The sequence below is a fragment of the Lupinus angustifolius genome, chromosome LG14 (genome assembly GCF_001865875.1).
Source record: "Lupinus angustifolius cultivar Tanjil chromosome LG14, LupAngTanjil_v1.0, whole genome shotgun sequence".
NCBI lineage: Eukaryota > Viridiplantae > Streptophyta > Magnoliopsida > Fabales > Fabaceae > Lupinus > Lupinus angustifolius.
Genome location: NC_032022.1, coordinates 15650225 through 15666728, shown reverse-complemented (window position 1 = coordinate 15666728; position 16504 = coordinate 15650225). Strand labels below are relative to the sequence as shown.

Sequence of the window (16504 nt, the reverse complement as noted above, 5' to 3'; positions counted from 1 at the left end):
TTCTTTAAACATTAGTAGTAACAAACATTGACCGCTTTCATTAAAAAAGATTTAAGACACTTCAATGTAGATAATTAGATATCATTATAAGATTTTCTTAGTTCTTTTTCGGATATATTTTATATATATTTTTACAACATTTATTTTTTGCTCCATTCACCCTATTAAAAACTCTAACTAATTAGCTAAGTGTCAAATTATAATCTTACAATATATTTTTAAAATTAATAAATATAACTACTTTTATTGGTATATATAGCTTAATTAAAAGTGTCATATAAATAGTGCATAGAATAGGACTAGAGAGACATAACAATATGAAATTTTGGAATGATTTGGAAGCTGTACACATAACATACCTCTTGAGGTAATATTTTTCTTTGAGAGAATTTTAAAGGTCATGTATGAGATATTAAGGAAATATAGAAGAATTGTTTTAACTAGGTCATGATATTTTGCATTTTAGTAGGCTAAACAATATTACGAGGATCAAAATAATACCCTTTAACATAAATTTTAGGAGTTAGATATAAAAAATTAAATGGAATAGAGCAAAGTTCTAAAGAAAAAAAGTTCAAATTGCCTACTTTGCAACCAATGATATTAATGATAAGGTTAAGAAATTGGGTATATTGGAAAGTGCTAAAGAAATAAAGAATTCAATGCCTATTTCTAGTAAACAATTATATGTATGATGATGTTAAAATTGGTATGAGAATATAATATGAGGTTTCAAGATATTTCCTTGTTTCTATAGTATTACACCAACGATCAATTTGAACCTTTTTACATTAGTATTATTAGATGGGTCAACTAAGCATATCAAATAATTTTACTTTTGAAAATTGGGACTCTAAACATGAATTAAATGAAAAACTATAAATATAGAGAGAAACTTTAAAATCACATAACTTTTATAAGGAAGTCACAAATAATCAATGAAATCTAAATTTAATTAATGAAATGCATTAAATTACTAAATTTAAATATCTTAAATAATTATATAATCAAATTTTTAGTCTACACCATCTAATAAAACTAATGTTGAAGTTGTTGTTCAAGATGCTACTATAAAACAAAATAGCGATCAGTGATTACGGTCATGATAATTAGAGAACAAGGTTTGTTTTGTAGTAATGGGTTATTTTTTTATTATGTTTCGACAAATATACTAACAAAATTCCACCTAACGAGCAAGTCATAATCTCAACAGAGTAGTTAGCATTCAGGAGTTTGGTTCATTACTTCATTCAGTAAGTAATGATGCTAACATCTTATGAATAACTCACTAGCAAGGACATGATGTACATGTGTGGGACCCACTGTAGTTTATTCCTTCATGCAAATAGCCTAATTCATTAATGACCATTCATTAACATGATCAGGATGATCTTTCCCGACTCATTTTCTGTTTCAAGCAAATCATATATTAACACGTGGATCAAATAAAAAAGTTAAAAACAAAAAAAAGTAATAACATGAAGCACCATGATTGGCTTGAGACATAAATTAGGACAGATAATCTTCATCCTCATTAACATGTTTTAGGTACCAAGTGTGCAATATCACCACAAAAAACGAATATAATATTGAGGTTAAGGAGAAAATGGTACAGAATGAAACTTTGGACCAGGCACAGATTCAATGACTGAAAGGTTGTTGAATTGGTGGAGATGTTCCAATGCATGGGTTTCATTGTCTTGTTTTCCTTATTCCTGAGTGCTATAATTTTTTTGATTCTTAATCTGTTTGTATATCACCTAACCTATGTAGAAATTTATCCTTTAAATTTGGGGTGCATGTTTCTTCTTTTAGGATGTCATAGCTTGCTCTTCTGGTCTATCTCTCTGTTTGGTAATGGATTTCCTTCTTTGTAACACACACTGCTAGTTCATAAACTGTTAATGGAGAAATGTTGTTTAGTTCCAAAAATACTGATTGCACACGTGAATGAACAAAGTAATAAAGTAATTGCAACTTTAGTCCTAAAGTATATTATTCAGTGGACAAATATTATTATTCGTATTTTCATCAAAAGGAGTTTCCTGCCATTAATTAAGCATTTTTTATTTATCTTTTTCATGAAGTGAGGTTGGTGATTCTGACAGGCCAAATCCGACTGAAACCATCAAATTCAAATAGGACCTAGCTGCATAGTTTTGCAGAAAAGTAAGATTCTTAAACATTTTAAATTGGTTTTAGTTACTATGAGTAATATTGGACCAAACTGCGACTGGGGAGCCTCCAACTATCAAGGAGTTTCATTGTTACATGGGTATGGGAAGAGTGAAGAGTCACAAGTGAGACACCACGTCTTGAACCAAAACCTTAAGGCATTAGTGCTATGGATCTTTCCTTCTTGTAAACTCTTTCACATGTGGGACTTCACACTTGAATATTCACCTGATTTTACCCCATTAATATACTAGGACATCTTCTCATTAAAGAAAACTGGTAAATATTTTCAAAAAATGAAAGTGGAGAAAACTAAATGAAAGGAAATCAAATAATAAGTATCCTATTTGTTAAAAGGTTTAAAATCCTTTTAAAATGGCAAATATTATCCAATGCTAAAAGAGCATACGGAAAAAACACTTAGGAGAGATTGAGAGGTATCCTAGCACCCATAACCGTGATGTTATCTATAAAGGTTAGTTTGGAGTTTGATTTTGGACTGGAATGATAGGAAATGAAAGACTTAAGAGTCATCTTAAAAGTATATTTTATAATTCTCAAATCTTTCATTTCCCTTATTTCCCCTACAAAATCCAACTGTAAAACTAACCCTAAAACGTCATACAAGAAGATACCATCTGAAAAAAACAACAAAAAATAATAACCAATGCCAACCGTTATCTTAAGAAATCAAAATATTGAAGCTCAAATGTTAATATTGAAAAGTCCATTTTTTTGGATTTTCAATATGTTAAATACACCACTTTGTCATACAAAGTTTCGGATTCTAAATCAAAACCTTCAGCAGGACACTTAAAATAGTGATAAAATGAGAGTTTTTGGATTATAATTTTGAACATAAAATGGCCATGGCATGATGTTTAAGATGAGAAATTCAATGAAACAATCGAGCAACCAACTAGGAAAGCAAAATAACCTTATGGACACAGGAATTCTGATAGCACTCTAATTCTTGCCACTTCCAAGTGTTAGCTCCAAATCATCCAATCCCACTTCATGAATCTTTTCCCCAACCCAAGGCTTCACCTGTACCCCAAAGCCTGCCTCAGAAATTGTCATCTGTTGCATTTTTCCACTGTTATCAGGCAGAGAATGCTGCTGTTGCTGAACCGGAGGTCCCATACTAAAACTGAGATTGGGACAAAATGGCAGGGCAGATGCAACAGAAGGTGCAAATGCTTGTTGGAAGTTCAACCACTGGCCAGACTCAACAGTGGAAGTATCAGATTCATCGCACTCCGGTATAGTTGGCGGCGTATAAAGGTGACGGTGTGTTGGGCTAGCAGGGGCAGAAGCTGCAAAAAAAGGCTGATGATTGAGATTGAAGGAAGCTGCTTTGGCAATTGAGTCCCAAGTGGGAATTGGTTTAGGATTTCTTGAGGTTGGTGATGACATAGGTGGTGTTACTGGGGCACTGTTAGATATTCTTAAAGGAGCAAGGGATGGTGGGTAAACATTATGAATGTATGGAAAGAGGTTGTTTGATGCAGCAACATTGTTGAGATCGAAATGAGAAGAGCTTGGGAATGGAGAGGAGGAAGGGCTAACTTGATAAGAAGGGATTGGGCTGGGAAATGAGGATGAAAGAGGACTTGGGTTTTGTGAAGAGAAAGGAGTGTTTCTGGTTGAGCTCCCTGCACCATCAACTGCACCTGCTGCTGGTTTACATCCCTAATTCAGAACAACCATCATAACCCAAAAACTGATTAGTGTTGGAAAAAATTTGGTACTAATTCCTCGCCTCAAAGATAAGGAACTAATTTCATAAGGAATGGGACAAATTTGGTAAGGGGAGTATATTTGAGATTATTTTTCAATATAACCAATCTGAAGAACAAAAAAATAATTGGTGTATGCTAGGGTAAGATTATTTAATAATCAGACTGCTAAAATAATTAGGTTATGACCCATGAATAGCTTCTAATTAAATTAATAGTTTTTCAACTGACAATTGATTAATTATTTTGATTTTACTAGAATGAAAACATTTTCTACACTACACCAACCTTTATAAGAAGCTAATAATTTTTTTACAAAATCTACAAAGCATTTTTTAAGCTTAAAAATAACGATACCTAAAACAGAAAAACTATTTTATTGGAGAAAAACGGTTTTTAGAGAAATTGGAAGCTTAATGAAAAAAGTTACATCATTTTGAATTGGATGCATGTTTTTCATATCCCCATGCAAAACTAATGAACAGATAAATAAGATTAAATATTAATCAATAATTTAAAAAACTTCACACTTTTTATAATTTACTATATAAAATGATTATTTACCAAACTTAAAGAAAACGAAAATTTATTCTACAATTGATTTTCAGTGTATATATGTAAACATAAAATTGTTTGTTATAATCAATTAAAGCAAAAATCAATTCCTGAAATAATCTATTTTTACCCCAAGTATAAATAACCGTCAATTTTGTCAACCAGAGCAGGAAAGCAAGGCTAGATCTTCCTTCCACTAATGCAACATATATACCAAATATGCTCAAGTGTTAGTAATAGTTCCATGTACATTTTTTGTCCGACATTTTGTACTATTTCATGTGGCATGAGTTATGGTTAATTGAAAAAAATATATTTAAATTAAAATTTTAATTATTAAATATTTTTTTAACCAATCACGCACAACAAGTATCACAAGATTGTACGATAGAATATGTGGTCTCGTAGTACTTAGAAGGCTTCATTGCACAGTAATTAAAAATTGCTCTAAATAAAAAGGATTAGCTCACTCTTACACAGATTCATGAAAATTGAGATGTAAGCTTGAAAATTAAGGTACAGATTCATGAAAAAATGAGCAGAAATTAATCAAACACTATAGATGTGAATGCAAAAGGAAGAAAAAAAAGGAGATCCATGAAAAACTATATACCTTGCGATATGTAGTGCCATCTGGTTCAACGCTCCAACCAGCTTCAGCACAAAGAGCCTTCAACACTTCATTGTTATCACAATGCTTTGGCAAATTATAGTTTCCCTGAGCTCGTAAACCTGAATATATCTTCGCCGCTATAGCTCTCCTCCTCCTCTCTCTCCTCCTGTTATTCTCTCTCTCCCTCCACGACGGTTTCCTCCGATTCGAAGTCGCCATCATCGACGTTGCTTCCTCCGAAATCATCTTCACGATCACGGTTTCGCCACCGCCAACAATGCCGTGTTCTGCGTCGCACTTGATCTAAACCCAACGCCACACTGTAATGGCCTCACGAGGAATGTGCATCCTCCTCTTATTTCTTCACACTCGATGTTCACTGTTGTAGTTTGTAATATGATATATTCTCCTGCTAAATTCTGTTATGTATTATAAGGTAATAGTCTATTTATTTAATTAGTTTTCAGTTATCATGTGTCAATTTTTTATGATAATAGGATTTAGTAGGAGGATATTTCATTATTCTAGTTTTCTTTTTTCTTTAAAAACTCTCTTTAACACTATACGTCATCAGAACCGTTAATCATGGGATATTGTTTGTGATGTAATGGATTAACGGGTGAGATTGAAGAAGAGGGTAGCGGCAAATGTGTGGGGCTCGCAGTGGAAAACACAACGCAGAGGAGTTACATAACATGTGGACTGTTTTTGTGAGAATGAGACTCATCAAGTAATAGAAAGATAATTGATTTTTTCCTTTGTATTTTAAGGGTAAAAGTGTAATATTATTTTAAATAAAATGGATACAAATGTCAATATATATTGCATTTTCTTTACTTTTACATAGCACTTGCCTCTTCATTAATGGAGAGGAGTCTCACTCGTTTTCTGATCCCCTAATTATCATTAGTGTCAGTGGGGCCCACACGATAGCTTAATGCATAGTCCCTTTTTCTTTATACTTTATTTGCTATTATTATAATTTTGCTGCACTTATACCCATGATTCACAACTCAAAAATCAAAATATGGACTTGTATGTTGTTTATTTAATTTTTAAGATTCAATTTTTTTATTTTTAAGAATTATTTTACACTTTTTGTTTGTAACCATTGTTCTTAGAGTAATGATAAATTATTCACTCTTCAAACGTTTAAAGAGTTGTTTGGTGAAAGTAAAAAAAAAATAGGAGATAAATTTTAAAAGTTTGTCTTAATCTCAATTCATGTGAGAATTTAAACAAGTATAAGTTTTATTACAAAATCATGTTTTGAAATGATAAAAAACATATATATTTGGTTTAGTAGTATAAGGCTCTACTAGATCCTCATGATGATCAAAAAGTTTGATTCATGTGAGTGACATTTGTTGAGATGGACAGTCACATACCCAAAAAAGATTAATTCCTTATTAAAAAAGTGAGATAATACTGTTGTTATTTATCAAAAATGGGGTTATATTGTCTACTCAATTGTTAAGAAAATCAAATGTAGATGGTAGTTTTTAAAAATTGGTGTACAAAAATACTTTCAATTTATATACCTTGTTTTATCTTTTAATCTTTCAAAAAATGGGAGTTTTGACATGTCACAATTTTTAAGATGATTTTTAATACATTTCAGCTTATGTAAGTGTTAGTTTTCTTAAATAATTCCAATCCAATCAATTACTTACACAATTTCACCACTTTCAACCTACTTTACGGCTAGTATAAAAATCTAGCAATTTCAAGACTTAAAACTTTTTGGCTTAAAAACATATTCTTATCTATAATTTTTATTGATTTTCCATCTTTGTACATATCAAAAGTTAGCTTTTATTCAGTATCGCTAATTAAGTAATGACATAAATAATATCCTAAATATTCATCCAGGTTCAAATAAAATAGGGAGATTAAAACGAAAATGAAGTAAAAGAAATCCCATGTAAGTCCAAAACGATAGAGTCTGAAAATGCGGGTATAAAAAGGAGTGAAATGAGTGGTTTATTTTTTTGATGTGGAATATGCCAAACCCAAAACACTTTTCCTTTCACTTTATTTGTTTTTGCTTCAAACTTTTTTTCTTTTTACAACTTCTCTCTAAAACTTTAATGGGTCAAACATTTCAGCTAGAAAGCTCAGTCACTGCGTTATGGACCAATTCAATGCACAAAACCGTTCGAACAAAACATTGTGGGAAGACCCGACCCGGGTTCCGCGTCAAGGAGTTTCGCAAGAACCATCAAAAGTATGATGATGTGATGTTTGTCTACACAAACAACAAATGATTTGTCCAAACTTGTTTGTTTTTATCCTTTGTTTGTCTCCTCCTATATTTATGTACCACTACTTGTGATTGGTCAGAAAAATAATATTAAAATATTAATTTAAATATATTTTTTAAACAATCATAATCACTAACACATGAAGTGGTATACATTATGATCTACTTCCTCCTCAATAAACACAATATTTGTGTATATCTCAAAGTCTTTTAAATCTTAGGACAAAATAGCATTCATCTACAATAATCAAATTGTGTCAAACTTAGTAGCATGAGAAGTATATATCCTAATCTCTCCTAACATGATGCATTATATATAAGATCATGCCCTTAATCTACAAAAGATTTAAAATGAGACATATGACACTATCTCCTATTAAAAATAACCATACTATTGGAATACTAAAGAGATTGTTAATAACCATTGTTAAAGATATATGATAGGTTATTTTGCAAGATGATAGTTAGTTAGAAAGTGAGGAATTAGCAAGTTAGATTTATGTTAGTCACTTGCTTTACAAGCTTTCTTTTCATTATTTTCTCTTATATAAATAAGTCATATTGGTTCACATCTTATTCAATCAATTCAATGAGAATATTATCAATCTTTGTTTCTGATTCTTCTTTCTTTAAGTTTCTTTAAACTTTTTTTTATACATTTCTTGATTCATCAAGAAGCTTTCTTTTCATGGCTTTTACCACGTATTAACAACTATTGTTGCTCAGCATGTTACATTTCAATAATCAGAGAACAGTGTGTTCTAGGAATGATGGGGAGACAACAGAAGTACAAAACCAAAGGTGAACTAATTAAGCATATATGTTCACTCATATTCCAATAAACCTTTACATGCTTATATGTCTACATTGAGTAGATATCCTCTTTATTAATGGATAGAGAAATTATTTTTTTACACTTAGCTTTAGAATAAAAGTGTCATTATAAATGTAAACAAAAGTATATAATTGTCTTTTTATTATGTTTTTTCGTTTTATTTTGTACAATACTTCTCTCTCCATCACTAGAGAGAAGTCTGACTCATCTATAATATCATACTAATAATAATATGTTATTGATTATTTGTACATAAACACACCATCCTCATATAGATTAATGCAAAGTGTCCTTCAAGGAAATATTAACAAATTCAAGGTATAAAAATACACCAAATAAATACAAAAGAGAAGCAATGTTAATAAAAAAACTATTAAGAAATTGTATTACATAGTCCAATATGAATAATATCTCCTGCTCATCTTCTTCACTCTCTAGTAACCTGATAATAAAACATTAAAAAGTGAGAAATTGACCAAAAACCTTAAAATATTAATTTTATGTATCAACCCAATTATTTGTCTTTCAAGTTTCAACTGCACATGGGGCTATGATGTAAATGATCAAATGCATGGAGACATAGTAAAAGTTGATAACGTAGGGGCATTGCGTTTCTTGCCCAAATCACAGTGGGGCAATGAATAGTAACATATTGTGAGAGAGAAAATACAAACAAATTTTAACTGCCCTAAACAAAATAATAATAATTATATAAACATCTCACCAGCCTTTCATCACTTTTATACAAATATATGAATAATTAATATTGTTGTACAAATTATTAGGTTGGTTTACTTATTACTTGATAATTAAAAAGCATAAATTAAGAATGTGAAAGTGACTTCTAATTTTGGTAGAATTGTTTTTCCTGATATTCACTTTACTACAATTGGTGATTGCATAATTTGTAACTATATATGTAAGTTGTGGGTGAGTTTTACCCTAATCAACTCTATTTTATTTTTATCGACAATTGTTAATATGTTAATATTTTGTTTTGGGTGAGACTTCACCCTAACTATCAAACCAATTTATAACTCCAATTTTTTGTTAATGATAGGACTCGAACTTACTACATCCCTTAAGATGTCTAATCCACTCTATTAACAACGAGTTTATTAGGAACCTGATTTATCTAATTTACTTTTTAATAACTTGTTTTGTTATAGAAAGAAAGTTGCATCATATGTAAGAGTTGCAAAGGATGGAGGGAACAAGAAAGTTGTTAAAAGGTGGAGCCCCTTTGTTTTGTCCACTTTTGCCATTACTTATTTGGAACAACTCCTACTGAAACGTACTGCACGATTATCTTCTACCTATCTTCTCCAATGTCCCTATACCATTCCTACTCTTCCTATGTGTATTCTTCATTTTCTTCTTTTTGGTGATGTTGGTGTCTTCATCAAAAACTTGACAAAGTCGGGAACAAAGATCTTCTTCACATTTCTTCCTTCCTATGTGTTTTATAATGGAGAAAGCTCAACTGGTACCAAAAGCCAAAAGGCAAGATATGCTCGTACCAATGTAAAGACGCTGGCTTGTAGAGTGGAATAAAGCTTCATATTAATGTAAAATGCTATTATATTACCATATATAATGTATAATTGATGGGTTGGTTATTTATATAGAAAATTTTACACTCACAATTTATTAAAAATAAATTTTACATGCCTTATTAGCACATTAAGTTAATTTGAAACAATTTGTCTAAAACGTCTATTATTATTATTATCATTTCAACACTCGACATCTTTAATTTTTTTGTAAAGCACTGCTTAGAAATTGAAAATAAGGGGTTCATTGACAGAAAAATAAGGGCAACGAATAAGAAGGAACGATGAAGAGAAAAGGTTTGAAGCAATGAATAATCAAATCATTTGCATGATATTCAGAACGTTAATTAGTTTTGGGCCTGTGAGAAAAGTCAAAAAATCTGACGGCTGGATTAGGTACAATGCTCTTACAAGATCCACGGTTCATGTTACCCCATAGTGGCGGGAAAATAAGGTGCAGTAAATAAGAGGGCGCGGGAGTGGAAAAAGAAACATCATTGTTTTTTTGTTTGACACGTGTATCCTCTCACTAAATACAATCTCGTATGAATAGGATATATCTATAGATAAGTGAGATTAACTTTTTCGACAATTATTTTTCTCGTCCACAAGACTCGAACTCGAGACCTTACTTAAAGAGAATCAAATATATATCACTCGAACCAAGTTCAACATGATTATAATTGTGATGATGGATAATAATGAATTAATATGTTTGGACAGTGTGAGTGTGAGGGACTACACCGACGACAGGTACAGGCTTCTGTGCAAGTGGGGCCCTCCTACAAGTTTCGAGTGTCTGTTTAGGTTTCTCGATCATGCCTTTCTTCCTTCCTTCTTTAATTCTTTCGACCATTCTCTCTTTTATTTTCTTCCCAAATTGCCATTAACTCGTTCTTTCTCTCTCCTCATAATTTCACTTTTTTCCTTTTTTGTTCAGATAGGACTTATGCGTTTATTGCCTATTTGGTTTTATAATTTTATTATTTTCAATATCAGTACGTGTTGTTTTACATTGTTTAAGTAATGGAAATGAATTTTATAAATTCGATAGAGTCTTAATTTAATTCTTGATGGATAATGGTTTTTGTGATAATCAACATCAATGTTAATCAACATCCCAAATTAGTTAAAAGGTTTCAAATAATTAGTATAGAGTCATCAAGAGAAGGAACAAATTAAGAGATTATTGGAGTATTTAATTTTCTATTTCACACCCCTTAAACGCGTGTTTCATAAAATCTAGCACAATTATTTTAGTCAAACACGTCTTTGAAGCTCTTCTGCCACAAAATTAAACAAACAGCTTCATCCATTTTAAAATTGATTATATTTTTTGTTCGAAAACACTATTATCTATACAACTAAAAATTATAATAAATGAACTTATTATCCATTTCCACTCGTATTTTATGTATCTCAAACTATCACCACAAAACCAAAAGGACAATAAATAAATTTCCAAATTAATTGTAACTTGTACATAAAACATTACATTATTGACAACCCTAAGTTGATATAATTTGTAATTGAAAGGTGACCATAAATATTATTACAGTCCTTCGTATTAAAAACAGATAAAACATGCATTTTTAGAAACTTATCTCTCTTTCTATGGTGATTATAATTGGCAAGTAGTAGCCCACTATAATTGACCTAAACTTTGTAAATCCATCAAATTCATGTACAAAAAATTAAATCTATCAAAATTGGAATCTCAACCTTAAAGAGATTCTATATGATGTAAATTAATAACCTCCACAAAAGTTATTATTAATATTATTGGAATAAAAATGAGACATATTTAGTAATGTTTTTTTTATAATAACAGTGTCATTTCTGATCTTTTTTTTTGCAAATAACTAATCCTTTTGGGATTCAATCCAACAAATATTACTCACGAAATTAAACATTTGACATTGAGGATGAGTCTTACAACATTCGATCAAAGCTATATTGGTAGTTAGTATTGTTTAGGTTAATAAAATAGTAGTAGTTAAGAGCATGTACAATAACAAATAATATATTCATTTTTATTTGGGTTCTATACATTACTTTATATTTTATTACAATTCCTTATGAAATAAGAACAACATTTATTTGTTCTTACAATGACAATCATCTATTTTTTCCTACAAAATCTATTTCTCTCATCATTTTCCTTGATTAAAAACAACCAAGAATTATTTTTATTTAAGAACAAATATAAAAAAAATAAAAACGACCCAATAAATGATAAAATAAAAATATTCTTATTCAATTAAAAAGAAAGATAATAACAACCATTCTAATGACTCGGTACGGGATACACATCTACTGTCCCACACTTTGTGCCACTCCATGGACTATGAATTATGATTGGTCGGAAAAAATATATTTAAATTAAAATTTAATTATTAAATATTTTTCTAACCAATCACAAGCACATAACACATAGAGTGGTACAAAGTATAAGATAGGAGATGTGCTCCTTGACTCATGAAAACAAAGGGTATTTGTATTATTACATCATGTTCATGGCGTAACCTCGTCTGTGTCCAAAGCGCATGATTAAAGAGCCCACTCTGACGTGGCAAGTGTTAATTGGTCCATTTCTTCTCGTCGGGATTCATACCAACACATACCAATAAACAATACCAGTCACACTCTCTCTCTCTCTTCTCTCTCTCTGTGTGTTTTTTCTCTCTGCTCAATTTCCCCAAATTACTCATCTATCATATCTTCTCTGCTTCTGAAACTCGCACAAACATAATCAACAATGCATGATCTTCCGTACGAATGCAATTTTGATATTTGAATTATTCTCAGCTGCTTTCACTATTTTTCATCATATTTACCGCTTTAAGATGTTGGAAGCAATGGAAAGTTCAGTCAATGGTGGTGGATTCTCTCACTTGCAGAGCTATGGAGATAGTAGTGAAGAGGAACTTTCTGTGCTGCCACGTCACACTAAGGTGGTGGTTACCGGAAACAACCGTACCAAATCGGTGCTGGTTGGTCTCCAAGGCGTGGTTAAGAAAGCCGTTGGTTTAGGTGGATGGCATTGGCTGGTAATTTTTTCCATCAATTTCATTAAGCAACTCTCAATTACATTATTCAAATTTTGTTACTAACTTAGTTTAATTGCTTTCTATTTAATGCATTTTAATTATGATATTAATAATCGATGTCCTTCTGTTGGTAGATTTTGTTATTTATTTTATAATTTATATTGCAATATTGTTCTAATTCCAATTTCTGATGAAACAAAGCTACTATTGATTCTTATCCAAATCAGTTGTGTTCATCTTTTAATTTAGTGTTTTGCAAGTTTTAGGTTTTTCACATTGCAATTTGAATAGAATATATTCTTTTATAGTTTTTGAGTCACAATTTTCAATAACTACTTATGGGTATGCATTGCATGTCTTACTTATTTACTGGATCTGGTTTATTGTGAGATGCTGTATAAGGATTATTTGCTTATTGGGTCTTTTTTTGTCTGATTTTACACATACGGGGCAAGTAAATCAAATTATCTCAGTTTTGGTTTTGTTTTCTGAGGTCTCAGCTCAGAATCTGGATATTTTTCCACCCTTTTGGTATCGTTTCCTTTTTTAAATTATCTTCGCTTCTGGATTTTTCTTACACTGACAAGGATGTTTTATTTGGGATCTTACTGTGCGCTAAGAACCCAAATGACACATGCTTTGTTAATTTTTTTGCGATGATAATGATTAATTGATAAGTTGCACGCTTGTTCTGAGTATGCCTGCTCCTTCTGTAAGGACAAAAAGAAATTCTTCTCCTTCACATATACATATTAAGAGCATGTTTGGAATGCATGATTATTAAGCAAAACAGTTTTTTAAGAGAGGGAGAGACTGAGAGAGGGAGAGAGATGTAAGTGGCATGTAGATATGTTAGGGTAAAAGTGCTAAAAGCTGTCCATGATTTTGTTATGCAGAAAACGACTTTTTCTATAATCTGTTTTTTAGCACTATTTGATTACTGGCATGTTCTTACGAAGTTTCTTATAAATTCTCTTGAACTCAATTTGTTATTCTAAACATAAGCAGAATATACTCTTTAACCATCCAACAAATAATATTTTAAAAGATTTCATATCATTCTTGGTTATTTAATACATTTTTTTTTAATTCAGTGCGAATTAAACAAATTAACCACTTCTTACTTAATAATATATCATTATAAACTTGATTCTGTTATAATAATATATACATATAATCTTTTGTTCTAAGTCTAATGTTGCATATTTGTTTTTTTCTATTATATTTCCAATTCTCTGGCTCTCTCTAATTTGGGGCTGTGTATGTAAAACTGATTGATTGTTAATCTTTTAGAAGATTCAAATTTGAATTCCGGATTGTATATATTCTCTGAACCTAGTCTAGCATTTGTTGGTTGGACCACTATTTTACACAGTACTTGATATAAAATAAGCAGGTTCTTACAAATGGTATTGAAGTAAAGCTACAGAGGAATGCTCTTAGTGTAATTGAAGCACCAACTGGTAATGAGGAAGATGATGACCTTGAATTTGAGCATGTACACTGGAATGGATCAGATATGGGTGAGTGAGTCCATATTTATCACTTACCAGCTTCTAATCATCTTGCATTCTGACAGCTACTGATATTTGCTATATCTTAAAGGCTTAAGGCTATCTCAGTAAAGCTAACAAACAAGATTGTCATTTTGTTTTGTCCTAGAATGTAAAATATGTCTAATTCCTTGTATTAGAATGCTGTAATATTTGTTTATTAATAATAGTTTTGGTTTCCATGTCCGTGAGTTTGGAAAGTGGCAGAGGTTGGTACTTGGTAGCATTGGATCCCTGTGCCTTCCCCTTTTGCTTTTGTTTTCTAAAAAGCTCTAGTGTCTTAATTCTTTAATTTTTTATGACCCCACCATTATTTTTGATTTTTTGTGTCTTATCTTTGATTTTTCAGCATCGGACGATACACACAAGTCCCATAAATCGAGGCACAGAATGCATAGATCATTGGGATCATCTCACAAGAGTAGGTCCTTCTCTGGTGATTCACAGTCTAAGGGGTCCGTTTCTATGCCTCATGGGTCCAAGGTATATCAACTTTCCTATTTTTTGCTTCAAAATTTATCACCTTCATATTTCAAGTGTTAATATTTATTAGATAATTTCTCTAGAAGGTTGACTTGAGCAAACTGGAAATGGCTGCATTGTGGAGATATTGGCGACATTTCAATCTAGTAAATTCCTATAACTATCTCTTTGTTTAAAAAATGATTATGGCAGTAAGTGTTGCTGACTTCTAAAATGGATTTGTAGGTGGATGCAGTCCCAAACCCATCAAAAGAGCAACTAGTAGATGTTGTTCAGAGGCATTTCATGTCTCAGGTATCTTAATATTATTACTTATTTTATATTTGTTTGTCCTACTTGTTATTCACATAATTTAAGAAATCATTATATCATGTAAAATTTGATTAAAACAACTCAATTTAATTCACAATGGATACTAAATTAAGAAGAAATGGAGAAATATGATATTAAAAAGATGAGTAATAAATAAGGATGTAGTTGAAGAAATAAAGTATAAATGTGTATTTAATTTCTAAAACATCAAAAGATTTGGAATAATATATGAAAATGTTTAAACATTAAAAAATATGGAAGGTATGAATTAATAATTGAAATTCGCAATGGGTAGTTCATTTGTATTGTTGAAGTGCACATGATTGTCATCAATATCTGCCTTCAATATTCAATCACTTTCGTACTGTAAATGAATGTATCAGATTCTCCATACTATAGTATTTCCATAGCGTATTCAGCTTTAGTGTCCAGCAATGTGTTGTGACTATGATGCAAACTTGCCACGAAAATCTACACTAAGATTAAGGCATTGATTTTTATGTTACTATTTGATTGGTTTACAAGTGACATATGTCGTATTCTCGTGGATAGAAAAATTAGTAGGAGAATATAACATTACTCCATTTATAAAGTTTGATATTGACCTTGGTCAAGTATTTTACTACTAATCTACTATTATAAAGTCTGAAATTGCATTTTCTTCTTGTTCTGAAGCAAATGGACGAGTTGCAGGTCATTGTGGGATTTGTGAAAGCGGCAAAGAAGCTTAAGACTGTGTGCAAATGAGATTCAGTGAAGAGACAAATGATATTTTATAATTTATATTGCCTATGCTAACAGAGATAATGTCTAATATCCACTTCCCTTAGTATTATGTAATATATTTATCAGTAGTGACTTGTTTCTTTCTGATAGTAGGTCAATACTCAATAGTATATGAGGTTATAGAGTCTCTTACTCTTTTTTAGCCACCTAGTTATGTAGATATATCTATGTCTCAAAGAAGTCATTAGAGACTTTTCTAAACTTGATTCAATGTATTCTGACCTGGGAAGTGGTTCTTTGAGACCTTAATGTAAATATTTTAGTTCTCTTAACTTTATGTTTCTTACATTTGTTTTGCTATTCCGATAGAGGGGTGTCACTATATGCAACCACTTTAAAATAAATGGAGTGAGTGTATTTAAATTTCTTAAATCTAGTGATGAATTCTAGTCTAAAAATTGTTATGAATATCATCATTTAGGAGCTTCTTCAAACAATTTCAAATTCAAACTTCTTAACTCTATGGGAAAAGAGTCGTTGCATTGGAACTTTAATAACTATGAAAAAGCTTTTTTGGTACTTTAAAAAGACGTTCGTTCAATCAAATTAACAAAAATTATACATGAGTCATGACTACACACCTAAGA

At 31.0% G+C, this 16504-nt stretch overlaps 2 protein-coding genes across 3 annotated transcripts; one reads left to right on the top strand and one right to left on the bottom strand.

The window, feature by feature from the left end:
* On the bottom strand, positions 2858-5466 carry LOC109326695 (protein BRASSINAZOLE-RESISTANT 1-like). The gene is made up of 2 exons (XM_019559437.1): positions 5083-5466; positions 2858-3867 (listed from the first exon to the last, which is right to left on the bottom strand). The coding sequence occupies exons 1-2, from the start codon at positions 5326-5328 to the stop codon at positions 3142-3144; spliced, it is 972 nt and encodes a 323-aa protein (XP_019414982.1). The 5' UTR covers positions 5329-5466; the 3' UTR covers positions 2858-3141.
* LOC109326084 lies at positions 12296-16185 on the top strand. Of its 2 annotated transcripts, none has more exons than XM_019558741.1 (6): positions 12296-12783; positions 14180-14306; positions 14686-14819; positions 14906-14965; positions 15045-15113; positions 15807-16185. In XM_019558741.1, exons 1-6 carry the CDS (start codon positions 12496-12498, stop codon positions 15876-15878), a joined length of 750 nt encoding a protein of 249 aa, XP_019414286.1. In that variant the 5' UTR covers positions 12296-12495; the 3' UTR covers positions 15879-16185. The 2 variants fall into 2 exon arrangements, with proteins under 2 accessions (XP_019414286.1, XP_019414285.1); XM_019558740.1 differs by having other exon boundaries at positions 12300-12783; positions 14903-14965.